At 45.6% G+C, this 22,538-nt stretch overlaps 3 protein-coding genes across 5 annotated transcripts in view; 2 read left to right on the top strand and 1 right to left on the bottom strand.

Annotated features, from left to right (window-relative positions):
• Nucleotides 1-9,425, top strand: part of l1cama (L1 cell adhesion molecule, paralog a) — a 35,241-nt gene extending 25,816 nt beyond the window's left edge. The window contains exons 16-29 of one of the 2 annotated variants that reach the window (XM_035522291.2): nt 64-165; nt 410-604; nt 853-923; nt 1,119-1,344; nt 1,616-1,731; nt 2,040-2,265; nt 2,553-2,675; nt 3,188-3,361; nt 4,076-4,189; nt 4,477-4,626; nt 4,907-5,038; nt 5,152-5,224; nt 5,354-5,365; nt 5,590-9,425. In XM_035522291.2, the coding sequence (XP_035378184.1) occupies nt 64-165; nt 410-604; nt 853-923; nt 1,119-1,344; nt 1,616-1,731; nt 2,040-2,265; nt 2,553-2,675; nt 3,188-3,361; nt 4,076-4,189; nt 4,477-4,626; nt 4,907-5,038; nt 5,152-5,224; nt 5,354-5,365; nt 5,590-5,770 (1,895 nt within the window). In that variant the 3' untranslated portion in view covers nt 5,771-9,425. The remainder of the gene's footprint in view (nt 1-63; nt 166-409; nt 605-852; nt 924-1,118; nt 1,345-1,615; nt 1,732-2,039; nt 2,266-2,552; nt 2,676-3,187; nt 3,362-4,075; nt 4,190-4,476; nt 4,627-4,906; nt 5,039-5,151; nt 5,225-5,353; nt 5,366-5,589) is intronic. The other variant, XM_035522292.2, reaches the window with a different exon arrangement.
• Nucleotides 9,426-10,660: 1,235 nt separating this feature from the next.
• On the bottom strand, nt 10,661-14,329 carry ribc1 (RIB43A domain with coiled-coils 1). 2 transcript variants are annotated; one of them, XR_014119789.1, is made up of 7 exons: nt 13,987-14,329; nt 13,672-13,892; nt 13,427-13,541; nt 13,134-13,252; nt 12,554-12,781; nt 12,185-12,457; nt 10,661-11,865 (listed from the first exon to the last, which is right to left on the bottom strand). XR_014119789.1 is itself a non-coding variant. In XM_027016317.3 (7 exons), exons 1-7 carry the CDS (start codon nt 14,183-14,185, stop codon nt 11,784-11,786), a joined length of 1,131 nt encoding a protein of 376 aa, XP_026872118.3. In that variant the 5' UTR covers nt 14,186-14,328; the 3' UTR covers nt 11,133-11,783. The 2 variants fall into 2 exon arrangements, 1 of the variants encoding a protein (XP_026872118.3); XM_027016317.3 differs by having other exon boundaries at nt 11,133-11,865; nt 12,291-12,457; nt 13,987-14,328.
• A 149-nt stretch (nt 14,330-14,478) lies between these two features.
• smc1a (structural maintenance of chromosomes 1A) lies at nt 14,479-21,823 on the top strand. Its single transcript, XM_081707195.1, is given in 23 exon segments — nt 14,479-15,442; nt 15,740-15,804; nt 15,806-15,896; nt 15,899-15,928; nt 16,024-16,136; nt 16,228-16,312; nt 16,315-16,412; nt 16,586-16,766; nt 16,769-16,814; nt 16,966-17,048; nt 17,051-17,211; nt 17,754-17,894; nt 17,965; nt 18,038-18,116; nt 18,175-18,265; nt 18,346-18,453; nt 18,523-18,652; nt 18,655-18,701; nt 18,815-18,974; nt 18,977-18,990; nt 20,342-20,488; nt 20,652-20,701; nt 20,703-21,823. Coding segments are annotated over 23 exon segments (2,109 nt in total). The 5' UTR covers nt 14,479-15,321; the 3' UTR covers nt 20,770-21,823.
• Nucleotides 21,824-22,538: the final 715 nt, after the last annotated feature.

Raw genomic sequence — 22,538 nt, 5'->3', positions numbered from 1 at the left:
GCCCTGCTCTGCTGTTGGCGTCGTGGCATGCAAATTCCCATGTGTGTTCCTGCTCTCACTCAGACAAGCCAGATGCGCCATCTCAGCTGCAGATCTCCGAGGCCAGAGAACGCTCAGTCATTCTCTCCTGGACTCCCGGAGATGACCACAAAAGTCCCGTATTTGGTACAGACACTGATTTATGTGTAATATTCTTTCAGTGGCGCTGAACGTTTTTCATTAGGCGGCAGCCATTTGATCTGTGTTTAATGGACCATTGGTTGTTGACCTATATGGATCATACAGGGGCTTGTAGAGACAAAGTTAGCTGGTCTTGGACTTCAGCACAGATATTTCCTAATGTTGCCCACATCCGGTGTCTCCCTGCCTTCTCTGCTGTGTGTGTGTGTGTGTGTGTGTGTGTGTGTAGAGTATGTTGTGGAGTTTGACACAGGTGCTGACACAGAGCAGTGGGAGGAGCTTGCGCGTGTGTCTGGAGACACCCTACGTGCATCTCTTTCCCTGAGACCCTTCTTCTCGTACCGCTTCCGGGTCATCGCCATCAATGCTGTCGGCAAGAGCGACCCCAGCCTGCTCTCCGAAGCCTACCCCACGCCCGCTGATCGTAAGATAGCAAGCCTTTCAGCCTTAGGGGCCAGAGCCCTTCCTGCACGTTAATGTCGGTCTGGGACCTAAAACCGAGGCTAGAGTTTTGGCCAGGGGTGTTTGAGAGCAGCGAGCGGCTCCGCTCCCAGTGGGCCCCAGCTGGGAATCCCCTTCACGCTGCCTTGCTGTGGTGCTGATTTGAAGTGACAGGTGTGTGTTGTGTTGTGAACGGCCCTGCGCGCTAAGGCTTCCGTGTGTCCCCTGCAGGGCCAGACAGCAACCCCGTAGGAGTGCAAAGCGAGTCCGAGGACCCAGACAACCTCGTCATCACGTGGAAAGTGAGTTCTGCAAACAGCTCACTGCTCTCACTCCACGCCGACCGTTGAATTGCTTCTCCTCCCAGGCTTCTTTGCGCGTGAGCCATAAATTTACAGCTCGCAGCTTGCTTAACCGAGTTCCATGTGTGCCACGCTTTTGGAAATCTAGATGCTGGTAAAGATCTCTGTGAAGCTCCCAGCTCTGTCTTCTTGCAGGAGATGGATCGGATGAGCTTCAACGGGCCGGGTTTCCGCTACAAGGTCATGTGGAGAAAGGTGGTGGGCAGCGGACCCTCCTGGCACTTCGCCTTCACCACCTCGCCGCGCTACGTCGTCACCGACGTGGACCATTTCACTGCTTTTGACATCAAGGTGCAGGCCGTTAATAACGTGGGAGAGGGGCCAGAACCCAGGTCCACCATTGGCTACTCTGGAGAGGACTGTGAGTCAACCTATTCTCGTGTACTCCTGCTATAGCATGATGCTGCCAGGTTTCAGGTTTCGATAGATGCTTTATATTGATCTGGGGCTTCCCTGTACAATTTCCACCATTAATTTCTTGCATCCTTTTAGTTCTAAAGTGTAAGTCATTGAAGCAAACAGAAGAGAATATTTAGAATCCTGCAAGGGAGTGAGTTGGTTTAGTCATCCCAGTTTTGAATTCTCTTAAGGGACCACGGGTCCACTGTGTGTGTCCTGTGTGTGTGTTTCAGATCCTCTGGAATCTCCCCTGAATGTGGGTGTGATTCTTCTTAGCAGCACTGCCATCAGGGTGACATGGGCCCCAGTGGAAAGGAAGTCTGTGAGGGGGCATCTGTTGGGCTACAAGGTGCTGAATCACTGCCCTAAAACACTCTACGAGCCCGCCACCAAAACGAACAGATAAAAGTTTAGCATGAGCTAAAAACACCAGGCACATCCGTGGATCTTCACGCCTGAGCTCCGCTAATCTGTGACTCCAAAGGAGATTATTAAAATCCTTTTTTTGAATGTTGAGTTTTAGAAAGATGTATAACATTTTTCAAGTGTTTTTTAAAGCTTCGTCATCTCCACACTGATGAAATGAGAGGCAAGTTTCAACATCTCCACTGGCTGAGCACCAACATGAAGTGAATTTGTTTGTCGTTTTCCTGTCAGATCCACCTGTGGAACCACGGCCCATGTGGAAGACACCAGCAGAATCAGGTCGGGAGGGAGGACGCGTCCTTGAGCGCCGTCTACGAGACAACAGGAGCTGACGAGGAGAAGAAGGACCTGGGAGGCCTGCTGCCATACTCCTGCTACTCCCTCACCGTGAAAGTGTTCAACAGCAGAGGAGCTGGACCAGACTCGGAGGCGCGCACCTTCCAGACCCCCGAGGGCGGTGAGGCACAGACTTTATGCCCAAGCACCTCCTGTCTCAATCAGGACTGAAAAGAGACAGAAAATAAATGTTGGAGACTATGTGAGCATACATTTATGTCACCACTTGTAAATCCCAGTCACAAAAGCCAAAGCCCCGGACAATTTTGCGTTTCTCTACAACTCCCAATTCAACTCTTTTCGATAATTACCAAGCATTTCGAGCCTTTCAGCATCACAGAGGAAGATGAGGAGATCCACGTGGCAAGCTTGTGGATTCCACTCACCGACGCTGTCATTTTCCTACAGTTCCTGGTCCGCCCACGTCTCTGGTATTGGTCAGCCCCTCTGAGAGAGAGATGGCCCTGCACTGGACCACACCTGCCCAACCCAACGGGGTTCTGATGGGATACTTGGTGCAATACCAGCAGCGTAAGCCTACACACATCCACTGTATAATTTGTAGCGTTCAAACAAATGACTGCAGGAATATTAGCTGTATAGGAATCCGTGTAATGTTTCTTCACAGCATATCAGATGCAATACTTTGCTTTCATATGCCATTAATTTCTTAGTAATTAGTACATTCATCCTACACAGACAGTTCTAGTAATCAGTTCAAGTAATCAGTGGCATTTATGTGGCATTATAAAACAGATAATTCTGGTCCTAAAATCTGATTGGCTGATCCATGTTGGAGGCCATTGTAAAATCCTCGATATAGGTACACGTACAACCGCCTGACAGTGTCTGGATTCGGTATTAATGTGATCCTACTTTGAGTAGGCCATCCGCCTCCCGTTGTGCCTAAAACGTCCCTTGGTGCCCTAGAAAACATTCTAGAAGTTTACCTCACAAAGAAATACCCCATTATGTCTCTGCTTTCTCTGTTCATCTTCACATTCCGTTGTTCTCTCTCTTTATCTCTGTCTCTGACGCCGCAGTCGATAATGCATACAGTCCCATGCAGGAGGAGAGGATTGATGACCCCACGGTGACCCAGCTGACCCTTAAAGAGCTGGACCCCCACAGCCGTTACCGCTTCTACCTGCGGGGCTTCACCGCTGCTGGGGATGGCCTGCCCATCACCCGGGAAGGAGCCACCATCCTCGATGGAGGTCCCACATTTATATAGCAGATCTGTCCTGTTTCTGAGTCCGTTGCTTTGTGTTTTCAAAGATTAAAGGATGCAAGGATTAAGGTTTAATTTTTAGCAACATTAATCACGGTCGTATGAAACGTCTTTACTGGATACTGCTGGGTTTCTGCATTGACTTATATTACTGCAAACGGATGGAACACTAAACAGGCAGACCAAGTGCGCTTACCGAGGGACCGGTGGAAGGAGGGAAGTCGATTCCCTTACCTTCTTCTGGAGAAAAACGCCAAAGTTTTATCTCCTGTTATCGGGTATCAAGTACACAGAGTTCTGATAAGCCAGCATCACCCAGCAATGGAAAATAACTGAGCAAATGAATAAAACATGACATTCTAGAAATAGAATGCACCCAGAGAAATAAATCTTCCCAAACTAACTATAATCCAGCCGTGAAATATCTGCTGTTTCCGAGATGCAGTTACAGTTTCCTTGAAGCATAACAGTTTCTCCGAAAAAAGCAATATGCATGAGTAATGGGCCCGAGAGAAGTGCAGTGATTAAGATTACAGTGTAAATATGGAAAAGTTTTTCCTGAACACACTCCGTGCTCAGTGTCCTGTCCCACCAGGCACAACAATGTTACCATTGACGTTATAGAGCAGGCATCCATAATGGAAAACAGAATAAAGTTATTTTTTTCCCGTCGTGTGTGCGCACGTGTGTGTGTGAATAGGTCCACCCCGGAACTTTAGTCTGTCTGTTGGAGAGACATCAGTCAACCTAACCTGGGTTTCCCACGAGAGGCAAAGGAACGTGGGTTTCCACATTCACTACCTACGGAAGAACGGTAAGAGCTTTGCCGGAAGGAAATGCCCTTTAAAAGTGCTAATGGAACTGTTGCACATGCACACTAATAACTCAGTAATTAGCCTTTGATATGCTTCCTGTTCCTATTTAAAAAGGGCAAACCTCTAATGTGAAGGCACTGATGTACATTTTTGAGGGCCAACTTCAGCATAGGTGTCATGTGATGCCAGCATGTTGCCGTGGTGATGCCAAACCCAGAGCAGACGACTCTGTGCCGGCTGCTAATGTGCCAGTGGGATGGAGTGTGTTGGGCTTTCTGTCCCCCAGGCCGGGGGAGCTGGCAGCATTCGGAGAAAGTGAACTCCACCCAGGCCTTCTACTCCCTGCACGGCCTGCAGCCTGGATCCACCTACATACTGCACTTCATCTCCAGTAACGGAACCTTTTGGGAGACTGACATACGGACCACGGGAGCAGGTAGCATGTAAACACATACGCACGCGCACACACATACATACACATACACACACACACAAACACAAACGCTTTCAGACAGAAACAGTGGTGTAAAACAGTGTAGAACAGTGCAGTCAGGACTAAAGGTCAGAGCTGGTTCTGAAAGTGCTGGACTCTTTATAAGTTCAGGCTGGTCTTTCTATGCAAAAACGAGCACATTAGCTACATCTGAAAAAGATTTGATGTGTGTCGTTTTAATCCCTGACACCCTGAGTCTGCTTTCATGCCCGTCTGTTTGTAGGAGTGATGGAGATGCGATCTGGCTTTGCTACTGAAGGCTGGTTCATTGGACTCATTAGCGCCCTCGTGCTGTTGTTGCTGGTATTGCTCATCCTCTGCTTCATCAAGCGGAGCAAAGGCGGCAAGTACTCAGGTGCGCCACCTGCCTGAGTGACCGCACACTGCGGTTGTGCTGACGCTTTACATTTGTCTGTTACAGAAGCAGTGGCATCAGTGATATTAACGCTGTAAATTCTGCTATCTCAGTCAAAGACAAGGAGGAGGGCCAGGTGGACTCGGAGGCCCGACCCATGAAGGACGAGACGTTTGGGGAGTACAGGTGTGGTGCCCTGAGCTACTTATCAGTGCTTTTCTAAATGACAAAGCTTGCCTGTGAATTTCTTCTGGCGTTTCTTTGTATTCCTTACGCTCTCTCTCTTTCTTCCTGATGCTCTCAAACGCTGTCCAGATCTCTAGAGAGGTATGACTTGTAGTGTGTTTCTGTAAAGGCATGCGGCTGCTCTCTCGCTGGGGTTGGGTTCCTCGCCGCCCCCCTCTACGCAGTCCTTTTGAGCTCAGCCTAATCATTTAATTGCCGTCTGAGAGCACTTTCTAGCGGTTGTCCCGTTTTCTGTCCATTTCTCCACTCATCCCACACTTCCTCTCTCTCTCCCTTTCTCCCTGTCTTTCATCTCCCCTGAGAAGTGATAACGAGGATAAATGCACGGCCAGTCTCCCCTCTCTGTGCGAGGACAGCAAGCTCTGCAGCGACGGCGCCCTCGAGGACTACGGCAACAGCAACAGCATCCAGACGGAGGTAATTATGGACGAGTCCCTGGCCAGTCAGCTCAGCAGCACCAGAGAAGCGCCCGAGGTGGAGCCCTAGGACAGCTTGCCCTTTCACCCCGCCCACCCTGCCACCGTCACGCCCACTGGCCACGGCACACCCCATTCCGCCGTGGCCTCAGACTAGCCAGGCAGGGTAGGCCACACTTCCAAACTGGATTCACCCATGTGCCCACTAACACGTATCTAAGTGACTGACTATATAATGAGTAGATGCAGTACAACATCGGTATGTACACTCAAAGCAAATCCCATGTAGTGGGACACCACATACAATTTTGGGACTGACATTAGACATAATTTGATCAACCGATACAATTCAGGCATAGATGGAGGGAAACACAAACGACTAGAATAGTCTAGAATAGACTAGACAAGCAACTGTACGGGTAGGAACCTCCCTGCAAACTGTTCATAGATAATTCCTCTTTGTTTCTAATATGCCCTTCCATAGTAGTTTACAGTACGGTGACTGAAAGAGTCACAGAAGAGCAGCAACTGCGAAACAAACAAAAGATGACAAGCGCATCATCATTTCAGGGACTATAAACATAACAATGCCAGAAACAAAACCAAATACGAAATTCAGCTGAAACTGAATGACACCACTAAGCTGTAAGTGACAACATTAACGTTTGAGCTTGCTCATGATAGGTGCCCTCTACGCCACTAAAGTAACCAATGATAGCTAGCTATGCAAAGTTAACAGCATGTAAAAGTTATGCTTTTTTTGTAATAGTTTGCAAGCTGGGAAGACACTGTAGTGTCCACAATTATTCATGCTAAGCAAATAATCCATATATGGCTAACAACATACTAGATAGATGAAAGAAAATCCAAAAAAATGTCTTGTTAATGTTTGCATAGATTGACTGCATTGAGATCTTCAAAACACCATTTAGTGGAAATTATGCATGTATGTTATTTGTAGAACTTCACATATATTTCTTTGTGCTGGAAATGTCTGCAGTTAGTGGCCATGAGCACGTTCACTGCTAGTGACCTTGGAGTCAGAGGTTTTGGGCATGTTTATTTTCGAGCGAATGCTGTTGGGCATGGCTTAATAATAACATGTTGTCGCTTACTGGTTCAGTGCTACAATCGTGTTGTCCCTTAAAACCACTGCCTGCCATCTTTTGCTTGCTTCCCAGTTGCCGTTGTGTTGCAACTCTGCAGCCCAACATAACACAGGCATACACAGCTGTGCACAGGTACACACGGGTGACAGCTGGCTTGGCCTCCCAGTTTTCTGCCTGCAAAAATGACCTACTGAATGCCAGTGACTTTATTAACGACAGAATGACAATTCAGCCACCAAGACACCCACGGTTAATGCCAAATACAGAACGCAGAAGGCAGTGCAGGAGGACTAAAGCAGAGGGAAACGAGGACCTTAATGTCCTGAGCAGTGCATTATGCAGACGTATGCCCAGTGCACACTGCATATGGGCTGCATAGGTGGACTTATTTATTATATGTAGTAGTTGTTATTTGCCATTTCAGTGGGTTGCACTGGAAGACCGGTGCACTGCGTTCTTTTACATTTTTTATTTTACTTTATTTTAAAATGTTATGCCTTTATGTTTTCTTCTGTTTCCCATAATGTATATGTGATTTTCTGATTGGTTTTCTGCATACCTCAAGAGCAAATACACAGCCAGGTCCCCATAGCCAAGCTATATACTGTAAATAGAAAAGCTGCAATGGTATGTTAACATGAGGTGCTTTATATCACGCTGTACGTAGTGGTATCCAGCAGTCAGCCAACAGTATTAGACAGCTGTCACATCCATCGGTCCCTGTGCCTGTCCACATAACCGATGTCACCAGAAAGTTACCTTTGTTCACCCCACCATCGTACTCTAGCGTACTTAATTTTGTGTAGCCCTCTATACGTGTGTCTTTTTTATTGTAATCTGCGTAGTGTATTAAACTGTGTGTACTGACAAATCCTCTCTTGCAGTCCTGTTGGTGTAAAGCCATATGACTACACACTTCAAAAGTGTAATGGGGTGTGAGGTAGTACTGAGTTTGATGGGGTTGTGAGAGAGCACACCGCACACACACACACACACACACACACACACACACACACACACCCTCATGTACTCATTGACAAATTTGGTTTGGTTATGTAAAAACAGTCATATATGTAACTATCGTGATTCATGTCATACACGGAGATTGTATGCTTTGAAGGGGTGGAGAATATAATCCCATGCCAGATATACCAAATAGCACTGGTTTCTATTTCGTTGTGTGGCACGTACGTTTGGGTGAGCAGTGTTATGTGAAAATACATGAGAAGAAAGACCTGAGGAGTCCAGTAAAAGTGAAGTGAAAGGATATACAGCAAGTCGTGTTCTTGTGCAGAAGCAGAGATGGGCCAAAACCTCTGTTTTTATCTGAATGTAAATAAAACCCAAATGTTTGTTTTGTTATGGCACTGATTTGTAACAGTGTGTTCCGTCGATTATTCTGAGTTGTTGATGTTTTAATTCTGAACCTTTGACCTTTCGGCTAAAATGTTAGTTGTGGCATAACTGTTCTGGATAACTAGTGATTAGTTTTCAAAAACTTTAAAAAGAAAAAAAAAGCCATCCTTTGATAATGTCTGAATTAAAAAAAAAAAAAAAAAGATAACATATTTTATAAAAAAGAAAAATAAAACATTAATGGCCATTGACCTTAAATTAAGCCAACCATAATAAGACTACTTTCCCCCCACATTTCCAACTGTTTCCTGTTTGCTTGAGTTGCAGTATGGTGTGTATCTGTTACAAAGCAATTCCTGAAAAAGCCATGGGAAAATCAGGGATGCTCTAGTCTTGGCTGTACACTGCACACATACACACAAAGGGAGAATTTGCCATGTGCTGACTCAAATGAATTGAAACCAGTGTGTCTGAGCCGTGGAGCGTTGGGGATGGTGGGGTGTGGTCGACGGGACTGCTGCTTTTAATAGGTTTTGTGTTAGCCTCCCTTGCTTATGTTGTACAGATACACTCAGGACAAAATTCTCGTAAAGGTGTATTTTCATACAGGAGGAATATGTGGTGTGAACTATGCCAATATCCCACTAAACTGCTGCTGGATGTCTGTGTTGTTGGTGTCCGAGTGTGCGATGGCCTTGGAGAGAAGAGTCAGTTTACAGATATTCACTATACTGCTGTTTTACGTTTCATGTTTAGGCGTTTCCGCGTGCATCTCAGGCAGGGTGCAAGGTTACCTGAGTAGCACTAAAATTGTTCAACTTTTTACTGTTGTACTCTATGTAATGTAGTTTTAAATGATGGCACATCTTAAACATGCTTAAGCTACTGTAATTTTAGTTCTGAAGAGATCCAGGACTAGACATCACTTGATTATTGAAATATTTTCAATGTCACATGTTCCCTTTGTTTGATTGAAATAAATCAAAGGTTATAGAAATCTAAAAAAGAATCAAATAAAAAGCAATGGGTCAGAATGTGAGGAATGACTGGATGAGTGCACGAGAGCGTTGCAGTTGACTGTTATGATGAACGGCCATGTCACTTTTCCATCGTGTTTGTCCATGACCGAGGGACGGATATGGGTGGGCCCGTACAAGTGGGCTTGACCTGGAAAACTAGTGTATGTGAATCATGAATCACCCACTGTATTGTAAATGCTTCAAAAATAAAATCAATGGAGCAATCAATACCTACTGAAAAGTTGTCATGCGTAGTGTATTAAACTGTGTGTACTGACAAATCTTCTCTTGCAGTCCTGTTGGTGTAAAGCCATATGACTACACACTTCAAAAGTGTAATGGGGTGTGAGGTAGTACTGAGTTTGATGGGGTTGTGAGAGAGCACACCGCACACACACCGCACACACACACACACACACACACACACACACACACCCTCATGTACTCATTGACAAATTTGGTTTGGTTATGTAAAAACAGTCATATATGTAACTATCGTGATTCATGTCATACACGGAGATTGTATGCTTTGAAGGGGTGGAGAATATAATCCCATGCCAGATATACCAAATAGCACTGGTTTCTATTTCGTTGTGTGGTACGTACGTTTGGGTGAGCAGTGTTATGTGAAAATACATGAGAAGATAGACCTGAGGAGTCCAGTAAAAGTGAAGTGAAAGGATATACAGCAAGTCGTGTTCTTGTGCAGAAGCAGAGACGGGCCAAAACCTCTGTTTTTATCTGAATGTAAATAAAACCCAAATGTTTGTTTTGTTATGGCACTGATTTGTAACAGTGTGTTCCGTCGATTATTCTGAGTTGTTGATGTTTTAATTCTGAACCTTTGACCTTTTGGCTAAAATGTTAGTTGTGGTATAACTGTTCTGGATAACTAGTGATTAGTTTTCAAAAACTTTAAAAAGAAAAAAAAAGCCATCCTTTGATAATGTCTGAATTTAAAAAAAACAAAAAAACAACATATTTTATAAAAAAGAAAAATAAAACATTAATGGCCATTGACCTTAAATTAAGCCAACCATAATAAGACTACTTTCCCCCCACATTTCCAACTGTTTCCTGTTTGCTTGAGTTGCAGTATGGTGTGTATCTGTTACAAAGCAATTCCTGAAAAAGCCATGGGAAAATCAGGGATGCTCTAGTCTTGGCTATACACTGCACACATACACACAAAGGGAGAATTTGCCATGTGTTGACTCAAATGAATTGAAACCAGTGTGTCTGAGCCGTGGAGCGTTGGGGATGGTGGGGTGTGGTCGACGGGACTGCTGCTTTTAATAGGTTTTGTGTTAGCCTCCCTTGCTTATATTGTACAGATACACTCAGGACAAAATTCTGGATGTCTGTGTTGTTGGTGTCCGAGCGTGCGATGGCCTTGGAGAGAAGAGTCAAGTTCAAGTTCAAGTTCAAGAGGTTTTATTGTCATTTCAGCTATGTACAAGTACACAACAAAAACGAGACAATGTTCCTCCAGGACCATGGTGCAACATAAAAACAACAGTGCAACAGACAACATGCTACACAAGTGCAAACAGTCCAATATAGTGCAAAATGTCATTAAATAAACATTAAATAAACAATAATAAATACAGGACAGGACAAATACAAAATACAAAATGAGTAGACAGTGCAATTTAGTTCAGTACACAGTACTGGGCATATGTAAAGCGAGTTGTGCATAGCAATCAGTGATATGCTACCCTGAAAATAGCAGTCACCGGTAGCAGCCAGAACAGTTCAGAGTACAGTGCTGGTTTAGTGCAGTACTCTAGCAGCAAGTAGGATAATGTGCAAGACTGCAACAGAAGTGCATAGTTTATTTGTGTGAGGTTTGACTTCAGCACTAGTCCGATGCAAAACAATGTGTGCGTGTGTGTATAGATATGTATGTATGTATGTACGTACGTATGTATGTGTGTGTGTGTGTGTGAGAGTGTGTGAGTGTGTGTGACTGTGTATAAGCATGTGTGTATGTGTGTGTGTATAAAAGTGCCCATTTTTGGAATCTGAATTGGAATTGGAGTTAGCCAGAGTTCAGCAGTCTAATGGCTTCTGGGAAGAAGCTGTTGCACAGTCTGGAGGTGCGGGACTGGATGCTGCGGTACCTTCTTCCAGATGGCAAAAGGGTGAACAGTTCATGTGAGGGGTGTGTGGGGTCTTTCACAATGTTGGTGGCTTTCCGGATGCAGCGTGTTATGTAGTTATGTAGTCAGTTTACAGATATTCACTATACTGCTGTTTTACGTTTCATGTTTAGGCATTTAAGCGTGCATCTCAGGCAGGATGCAAGGTTGCCTGAGTAGCACTAAAATTGTTCAACTTTTTACTACTCTACGTAATGTAGTTTTAAATGATGGCACAGAAAATCTATGAGATGATATGGACTCTGATGCTGAAGTACAATATTTTGCTGTTCTAATACATATATTTGAATGTTATATTAAAAAAATGCAACACAATTTATCAGTGCTATGAAAAGCATAATTTATTAATCCTTAACAAGGTCACGTATTCTCTGCAGTTAGAAATTCAAACATCCACAGTGCATTTGGTGCTGGGCGGATGGTGGTGTGAGAGGTTTCTAGCGTGAGCTGGTGCTGAACTGGGTGAAGTAGTGGGCAGCGGGCTGGTTGGTATAAAGCTCCGTCTTGAGGTACTGTTGGCTGCAAAAGACAGGATTTCTGTTCATCAGTAGACTCTCACAGGGCCTCGACTTTTGCAAACATTTCACTTTTTTACACAAGAGGAAAGTACAGTTGCGGCACAAAACATGCCTAAACGCTAGCATTTCTATCTTCTTAAAAATGCTATTTTTTAAACATTTTTTTCAAATGTTTTATTGATTTTTGTAAAATTGTCTAAAAAAAACCAAAGACACCAGATTTCAGAATTACATGAGCTTTCCAAAATATCGCCACAGGACGTGTTTAATGTTATACCATGACTCACTAGTGCACAAAAGACAAAAGAACCAGCACTCACATCCATACAGTAACACCTGAGTGTGAAGAAGCTAAAGGCTGTGAGTGCTATCAGCTAGCAGAGGGCTGGGGTTCCGCGGTGCCTGACGCCTGCGTGCTGCCCTTACTGTGCCCGCTGTTCTTTGGCCAGCTGCTGGTTGTAGCGGTCCAGCTTCCCTCTCCTCTCCTTCTCTGTCTCTCTCACTCTGCTCTCCTCCTCCACCTGCTGCCTGGCCTGCTGCAGCTGCAGCAGATCCCACGCCTTCTCCCTCTGCCTCTCCAGCTGCGTGTGCCTCTGTGGGGGGCGAGAGGGATGTACTTCCACGGCAGAGACAGAAGCACCGCCTTTCGGTGCAGAGGGTGTGTGAAAGCAAGAGAGATGGTCCCTCACCTCCCTCTCGGCGCGCTGCTCCTCGCTCTGCCTGTAGATGGCGCTGAGCTGCGCGGGGCCCATTCCCTTCCAGTGGTCTGGCGGCACACAGGGGGCCGCCCCTGCTCTGACTGCTGCCTCCGGGCACTCGGTCAGCAGGTCAGAGGTCACCATGTGCAACATCTCTGCCAGCCCTTCCTCTTCCTGTCTCAGCTTGTCTTGCTTCTCTCTCTCCAACCTCTCTTCTGCCTACAAAAACACAGCTCAAGGTCAGAGTTCAGGAGCTTTGACCCTCCCATCTCATCGTGTCCCTGGAGGGTTATTATCTATTGATCAAAAATGACAATGACAAAGAAAGCCTGAGGGTTTAAAATAATATAAATAATGTGGAAACACTTTTAAAATGTAGCTGTCTCTTGCAAAGCAAAGAACAGCAAACTATATTTAATGAGCTCCATCACTTAAGAAAACAATACAATCAAGGTAATGGACTCACTGTTTGATGTACTAAGATTCATTCTCTCCCTCTCTCTCTCTCCCCACCCTCTCTCTTTCTCTCTCTCCCCCCTCTCTCTTTCTCTCCCTATCCCTCCCCATCCACCTGAGCCTGGTTGTAGCTTTTGAGGGCGATGCACGCGGCTCTTTTACACTCCGTCTCCAGAGCATCCAGCTGTGCCACTCGCAGGTCGTGCTGCAGCAGTTCTCTGCATCTGAGCAGCTCTGCACACACACAACATTCACTGCTTCCCCAACACGCACATATTCAGCACTGCTGTGAACATACAGAGGAAACGGTGATGACCCACTACAGTGTACATACACATCAGCAGGCCCATAGGTTGTAAGGACTCAGACATAAGGGAGTCTGGGCTGTGTGTGTGTGTGTGTGTTTACCTTTGTGCTTGTACTCCCTCTTTTGCTTGTCCCGCTCTTCTCTTTGCGCTCGGAGCACTCTCTCATTCATCTCCATCTGAGCCCTCTTCCTCTCATCCTCCCCAACTCCTTCTCCCTGAACCCACACATGCAGAAACAAACAGATCCGTCCAAAGACTCAAACGTTCTATGGCAAATGCCGAGCTCAGTGCCTTAAATGATAGAAGGCGTAGTTAGTGGGCAGTAACTGCAGAGACTATATGCACCTGAAAAACCTGCATGCTGGCAGGTCCGAAGGACTGTGGAGCAGATACGTCGACGCCAAGTGCCCCCTGGTGGTTACACTTAAGGTCTGCTTCACGTGAATCCTCCGCGCGCTGGTGCATTGCCCGGTATTGCACGAGGTCCCGTGCCAGGCCTCTTCTCATGTCCTCCTCTTCTTTTTGCTGCCTCATAAGCATTTCATCAAAGGAGACACGCAACGCATCTGTATAACGGGGGGGGGGGACGAAAAACGTGTCCAGTTATACATTTTAGTGTGGCCTATAGACTGGTTTTGGCTTTGACCAATGCACGTTTACCATGGGCCATGTCCCGCTGTTTGTCCATCGCGACCCTTTCACGCCGCTCGGCCACCTGTCGTTCAAGCGCGTGCAGGTCCAGACCCATGACTCGGTTCCTCGTGCTGAAGATCCGTGTCTGCCGGGCTGCCTCCGCGGACCGGCGCCGCCTCACTGCCTCCACGGCAGCCTCGTCCACCGGCAGGTCGACCTTGTGCATCCTCGCAGGTAGCAGATTGTCCGCAGGTGTGTCGTTATAGGTAACGTTATCGTTCAAATCGAGAGGTACCCAGAGGTGTCCAAACTTTGTTGCTCGTCAAGCGCACTCGTGATGGCAGGACATATTGCAGGTCTGTGCCGCTTTTTTGTTTGGAGGTTTGCGTGGCCATGGTAACTTGGCTGTGGCTCAGTGTCAGACAAGCTCTATGCATAATTATTTCAAAATTAAAGCCTTCTTAAATGTGATACGTGTTCTGTGTGCCCACTGTATTAAAATGAGAATTAAAAGGAAATTTCTTGTTTCCACAGACCAATTCTACCTCGCAATGCCACTCAGACAACATCAGGGCGTTATGATTATTATTTTCAAACGTAAAGAACTCTTAAATGTCATATATGTGGGCTATGTTTCTTCTGAACTCAGTTTAGGATTAAAAGAAAATGTCCTGTTTCCACAGACAACTATAGATTAACGGTAGACCGCCTCACAAAGTCACTCAGTATCATTTCAGTATTAAATGCCTAAATGTCATTTATGTTCTATGTTCCCTCTGAAATCAGATGAGAAGGGAATTTCCACAGATCCATTTTAGAATGACAGGGGGCAACCTCACAGTGCCAGTCAGACAAGAGTGGGGCATTAATATTATTCATTCCAACATTAAGGCCCTCAAAAATTCATATAGCTGGAGTCTTGTTCCCTCCGAACTCAAAAGAGAATGAACCTACCTGTATCCACAGAAGTGTGAAACTGAAGTGAAATTGGCCAATTTCTTTTAATTCTCAAAATGTACAGAATTCAGCATTGTGAACAGCTCCGTTAGTCTTCTAACACGTGTTCGTCAAGCAAATGCATATATGACAATCAATAATAACGACCTGGTCCTATTTTCGCTAAAATGTTACACAATCTTGCTGACTTTTATTATGCTCTGCCGCTTCAACCTGCGTTTCTCGAAAGCGGTGTGCGGGAGTCTGGACCTGGATGGGGTAGCGCTGGACGGAGGCGCTTGACTGCGGTGGTCGGGTCGTCATAAAATTAATTAACTCCAGTCGACAACAAAATGACTCAAAAAGCAACGCAACTATAAAACAGACAAGCAACGAAGAGTCCTGAAACGAAGCTTGCGTGTCGGCATGCGAGTCAACATGGGTTATTTGAAACTAATTGAGATCGAAAATTTCAAATCTCATAAAGGCTGACAAATAATAGGACCTTTCCACAAATTTACAGCAATAATTGAACCAAATGGATCCGGTAAGCGCGGATGGAGGTCTGGTGTTGATGCCTTTAGATTGTTGTCCATCAGATTTAGATTTATAGAACCACATAGCCTGGCATTTCGTCCTGTTTTATGTGCTGCTTTACGCGAAAATACATGGAAAATTGCAGATATTTCATGTGTGCTATGAGCGACGCACCCTAGCCTGGTCCAGTTCAATGTTAACAGACCTCCATATTGTTTTCATGTCCAAATCAATAAGGAATTCATAATATGTTAAATGCATTCCTTTATGCTGTTGATTGTTATCTGATTTAAACGTTGCTATTTAGGAAAATCGACCTTGATGGCCGCCATCAGTTTTGTCGTAGCAGAGAAGACCAGTAACCTCTGTGTCAAAAAATCTGAAGGACCTCATCCATGGCGCGCCGGTGGGGAAAGCAGCGGCTAACCGAGCCTTTGTGAGCATGGTGTACAGTGAGGAGGCGGTGGCGAACGCACGTTTACGCGGCTCATAATAGGTGCAGTGAAAAGCATTTACACATGTTCGCTTTTATTTTTATGTTTTTTAGTCTCTTGGTTAGCTTCACATTGACGGTCTGTGTATCTGTCTCAGGCTCCTCTTCTGAATATCAGATCGACAACAAGGTAGTTGGACTCTCTGAGTATAGTGAGGAACTGGAGAGACTCGGCATCTCAATCGAGGCCAGGAACGTTCTAGTGTTTCAGGTACAAAAAGCCATTTTTGTATGAGAGTAGTGAATTGAACATAAACGGAAGATGGAGCCGTGAGATTGTTGGCTTTTTTTCCCCCGCTCAGGGTGCTGTTGAGTCCATAGCCATGAAGAACCCAAAAGAGAGGACTTCCCTGTGTGAAGCGCTCTCGTGCTCGGGGGAACGGGCTCAGATCGCCAGATCGCCATGGTGAAGGCAGAGGAGGGCACACAGTTTAATTACCACCGTAAAAAGAACATCACGGCCGAGCGCAAGGAGGAGAAAGAGGAGGTTTGCGTGCGAATAAATATTTCAGTGTGGTTTACAAAACCAGATACTGAAGATCAGAATATGAGAGACAGCCCAGTTTTGTTCAACTGCTCAGTGTTTTTTATTGTCTGTAATTTGTTTGCAGTTATTCCATTAGAAAAAGCACACGGGGCTTTGTGCCTGCCTCCTCGCAGGCTGAGTGCTACCAGCAGCTGAAGGACGAAGTGGCGAGGGCCCATGTGCAGCTGCAACCTTTCAAGCTCTACCACACTAAGGCAGAGCTCAAGAAGCTGAACCGAGAGCTGTCGCAGCGCAACAGAGAAGACCGGAAGAAGATGGATCATATCGAAGAGGAACTGAAGGAGAAGAAGAAAGACCTGGATGGATGATGAGGGATCAGCAGAACATGGAGAAGGAAGTAAAGTATGTGAGAAGGAACTTTCATATATCTTTCTTTACTTTACATAATTTGTGATCAGTGTGTTAAACTATGCAAGTACCTTAAAATGAAATAAAATCAAACACTAGTCTTGATCCGGTTCTGTTAGTCTGAAGACAATGTCTGCCACCACAGAGAGAAAGATATTGAGCTGAACCAGAAACGGCCACAGTACATCAAGGCCAAGGAGAACACCTCCCACAAGATTAAGAAGCTGGATGCAAGTCCCTGCAGAATGCTCAGAAGATGTATAAGAAACGCAAGGCTGACATGGAGGAGCTGGACCAGGAGCAGGTTGCTGTGGAGATGGCCAGACAGGAGTTTGAGGAGGCCCAGAGCCAGGGTGAGGATCTCACCTTAGAGGAGAACCAATTGAGCTCAGCTTCTCAAAGTTCAATAAAAGGTTTTGCTTAGGTCCTACTAAATGAGGCTGGATTGAGGTACAGCTGGTGGGAGAGGGAAGAATCTGGCCCAGAGTTCTTGGTGGTTCTAGCTCATAGCTCCAGGACCTCTGGTATGGTCTAGGGAGAGAAATGGATACAAAAAAGGGTGAAGAGAATGCAGTAGTGGGATGTGTCACAATTAGTCAGTGAGAGGAGTCCCAGTTCCAGTCTTTTGATTTAATAACTGTTATAGTTAAAACAGACACCTTTGCAAATCTTTGTTTTGACAGATGTGTTGAAGTGTGCTTGCCAGACTGACACTCTCAGAATAGTGCTTCTGCACACCATGACAGTACTCTTCTCTGAGAAAATGGCTCCATTTGAAATAACACACATGGTTTATGGCTGCTGCTATATTCCTCAACTTCATGCATTTTGTTTTTGATTACTATGTTACCAATTCATTGTTATTAGCTCGGACTTTATTTTGGCCACGTCGCCTTCTCTGTAATCCTTTGTGGGATGGCACACGATGCGCAGGTTAAGCAATACCACCGGCTGAAGGAGGAAGCCAGCAAGGGAGCAGCAACCCTGGCCCAGGAGCTGGACAAGTTCAGTCGCGACCAGAAGGATGACCAGGACAGAGTGGACCTGGAGGAGAGGAAGAAAATGGAGACAGAGGTGGAGTCACGCGAGGGCAAAGACATGGTTCAGGCCTTATCACAGGTCAGACTGAATCTTTGGTTTCAAGGGTGATTCTACACACAGGCTGAGTGCATTATTTCACCATTTGGGTTCGTTGGTTAAAATGACTGAATTTTAAGCCAAAATAAAGCAGAAAATAAGCGAGATGGAGGAAAAGCAAAAATGCACTGAGAAGATGGATTACATGGCCACCAGCAGGTGAACCACCTAAGGCACTACGCGTCACCGCAGTTGATATCGTGCTTGTCTTTCTCAGCAGACAATCTCTAGATGAACAGAGGCGAATGGAGGATGAAGTGGAACTGGCCAAAAAGAGGATCGATGAGAGAAACATGGAATTGAACTAAGTAAACTCACACACCACCATGCTCACCCCCCCGACACTGTGAATGGTGAATGTTTTGTGGCTTTTTTTTCTTGGTCCCAGGTGATGGAGCAACTTGGCCATTCTAGAATGGACAGGCAGGAAAACGGCTGTACGCAGCGTAAATCTGAGATCATGGAGAGCATTAAGAGGCTTTACTCTGGCTTTGTGGTGAACGGAGCAGTTTAGGTTGTGTTGTTGTTGTTGTTTTTAATTTTTTAAATCTTATTTTTCAATCAGGATGGCAGGCTGATTGACTTATGCCAGCCTACACAGAAGAAGTACCAGATCGTGGTGACAAAGGTCCTGGGAAAGAACATGGATGCCATCGTTGTGGACTCAGAGAAGACGGGCAGAGACTGTATTCAGTACATCAAAGAGGAGAACCAGAGACCTTCCTGCCCTTGGACTACCCGTAGGTGTGACTTGCATTCCCTTCAAGACACCAGAGGATCCAGATAATGCAGCTGCCAGTCTTCAGCTGTATGTCAGGCTTAGTGGGCTTGGGGTCCTCTCATGTTCCTCGCTGAAGGTGAAGCCCACAGACGAGAAGCTGAGGGAACTCCGAGGGGCCAAGCTGGTGATCGATGTGATCCGCTATGAGCCACGCCACATTAAAGCCCTGCAGTACGCGTGTGGGAATATGCTCGTGTGTGAAAACGTGGAGGATGCACGCAGGATTGCCTTCGGGGACCTTACCGATATAAGGTGAACACAACACACAATATATTGGGCTTTTATACACACACACACACACACACACACACACACACACACACACACAATACAGTAGGCTTTTACACACACACACACACACACACACACACACACACACAATACAGTAGGCTTTTATACACACACACACACACACACACACACACACACACACACACAATACAGTAGGCTTTTACACACACACACACACACACACACAATACAGTAGGCTTTTACACACACACACACACACACACACAATACAGTAGGCTTTTACACACACACACACACACACACACACAATACAGTAGGCTTTTACACACACACACACACACAATACAGTAGGCTTTTACACACACACACACACACACACACAATACAGTAGGCTTTTACACACACACACACACACACACACACAATACAGTAGGCTTTTACACACACACACACACACACACACACAATACAGTAGGCTTTTACACACACACACACACACACAATACAGTAGGCTTTTACACACACACACACACACACAATACAGTAGGCTTTTACACACACACACACACACACAATACAGTAGGCTTTTACACACACACACACACACACAATACAGTAGGCTTTTACACACACACACACACACACACACACAATACAGTAGGCTTTTACACACACACACACACACACACACACACACAATACAGTAGGCTTTTACACACACACACACACACACACACACACAATACAGTAGGCTTTTACACACACACACACACACACACACACACAATACAGTAGGCTTTTACACACACACACACACACACACACACACAATACAGTAGGCTTTTACACACACACACACACACACACACACACACACAATACAGTAGGCTTTTACACACACACACACACACACACACACACAATACAGTAGGCTTTTACACACACACACACACACACACACACACAATACAGTAGGCTTTTACACACACACACACACACACACACACACAATACAGTAGGCTTTTACACACACACACACACACACACACACAATACAGTAGGCTTTTACACACACACACACACACACACACAATACAGTAGGCTTTTACACACACACACACAATACAGTAGGCTTTTACACACACACACACAATACAGTAGGCTTTTACACACACACACACACAATACAGTAGGCTTTTACACACACACACACACAATACAGTAGGCTTTTACACACACACACAGAACTGTATCTGGGTGAGGTATTAAAGAGTAGCATGTTCTCCTACGTGGGTCAAACAGGACGCTTTACCCCTCTGGCTTGAGCACTTTCTTTGTTTTTGTTCTGAAGACCGTGGCTCTGGATGGCACCCTTTTCCAAAAGTCTGGGGTGTTCTCTGGAGGAGCCAGTTACCTGAAAGTAAAGGCCCAATGCTGGGATGAGAAAGCCGTGGACAAACTCAAAGACAAGAAAGAGAAGCTTACAAAGGAGCTCAAGGTGACTTACTGAACCCAGCAAGGGTCACCGGACCAAATGCTGTTCGAAACAATGGCCTGCTTATATGGTGACGCTACAGCCTATCGAGAGGGAGACGGAAAGTGGTTTGTGTTGTTTTGTCACTGTCTTCTGATGCTTGTTTGGTGGGGATTGGTCATTTCAGGATCAGATAAAGACAAAGAGAAAGGAGGCGGAGCTTAGGCAGGTACAGTCTCAGGCTGAAGTACTCGCAGAGCAACCTGGAACAGACCAAGACCACCTGTCCCTCAATCTGCAGGTAAGCCCAAGGAAAGAGACGTGGGAAATGGGTCTCGTAACGAACGCCGTCTCTGTGAGGGCCTGCACTGTGAGGCCTTGTGTCTCATCAGTCGTCTTTGCACGAGAAGGCCAAGCTGGAGAGCGAACTGGCCAATTTTGGCCCACGTATAAATGACATCAGAAGAATCATCCAGTCACGCGAGAGAGAGACGTCACGGAGTTGAGAGACCGCATGAACCTGGTAAGAGCACTGTCCAAGCCATTCTCAGTAGTTGCTCAGTATCAATCTCCTATCGGTGCATTTCAAATTCTGGAGGATGTCTGCTCTGTGCACTGCAAGGCCACTTGAAGACTTTAACTGAGATATGGTGTACCACGTGCTAAGATCACTGACTGAAATCGAGTGTAATCTAGTATATGACCTTGTTAAATATCATTGTTGGCATCTGTTGCAAGAACACCTTTGTTTGTTTGTAACGTGTGGCCGTTAAGATAACTTTTCCTCATAGTGTGTGTGATATGGTGTGAGCTTAGAGAACTGACTCAGCTCCAGAAGGAGGTGATGGCCATCGAGACGTCCTGCATCTTGCAGGCCTGTAGGAGGTTATCAGGCTGCCTCTCAAACCAGGGAACCATAGATGACATCAGCCAGGGGGAGGTAGAAGAAAAACAAAAGCCACTTAACTATATGCAGCACCATATATATGCTAGTCTAGTGGGTTTACAGACCACTGCTATTAACGTGAACAGACAAATGGAGACAGGATCCACACATGGCTGAGGTCACATACTGTAAACCCTAACATACTGTTATGATGTGGATTTTACCTCAAGGGAAGTTCTCAGACAGATGAGTCCATCAATAGCCAAAAAACCTCCAGCTCTGTGCATACCAAGGAAGCCCTCATGGAGATCGACTACAGCAACTTAAACAAGGACCACAAGGTTTTACAAGTACCAGAAATCCCAGATCCCTTGTCCAGAATGCGGTCTGTGTTTCAAAAGCGAAGCAGGCAGCGTTCCGTTTGTCTGTGCGTGTAGGACGCTTTGTCTGAAGAGGAGATCAAGGCGGAGATGAGCACGTTCCAGCAGAAGCTGGCTGAGCGGCAGAGCATTCTCCAGCGCATCAGCGTGCGTAACATGAAGACCATGGAGAATATCTGTACCAGATCATGCATCATAAGCAAATAAACATTTAATGCTAGGACATACATGTGCAGCTCTTCTGTTTACAGCTCTATAGCTGACTTACACACACACACACACCCAGCAGCTATATGATCAGGGCATGATCAGTGTGGGTCATTGTCTCTTAAAGGGGCAGTGTTTTGTACATATTTTTGTTCAGATCTTCTACAGATATCACGATAATATCATTACCATGAGTATTTTTGGGCCACAATAATTTTGTTGTGAAAATCTGATATTGTGACAGCCCTAATCACATCACTGTCACACACCGCTGTTCATGAGACTTGTAGCAGTGAGTCTTTCTGTTGCTCAGGCTTTCTTAGGACCGGAGAACCTGGAGGAGCCATACCTGGATGGGATCAATTACAACTGTGTGGCACCAGGAAAGAGATTCAGGCCAATGGACAACCTGTCTGGAGGAGAGAAGACCGTGGCAGCCTTAGCGCTGCTTTTTGCCATGCACAGGTGAGACAACCATTAAAATAAAAGTCCTTGTTCTGTAATCCTAATTTTCACTACTCTTTGATGGGAATGAAAAGTTTTTAGTCTGCCAACATGTTGCCTTTTCTAATGAGATTTTATATAATTTCCATCTTGGCTA

This window comes from Electrophorus electricus, chromosome 24 (genome assembly GCF_041902795.1).
Source record: "Electrophorus electricus isolate QZ-2024a chromosome 24, ASM4190279v1, whole genome shotgun sequence".
NCBI classification, from domain to species: domain Eukaryota; kingdom Metazoa; phylum Chordata; class Actinopteri; order Gymnotiformes; family Gymnotidae; genus Electrophorus; species Electrophorus electricus.
This window is presented reverse-complemented; position numbering and strand designations above follow the sequence as displayed.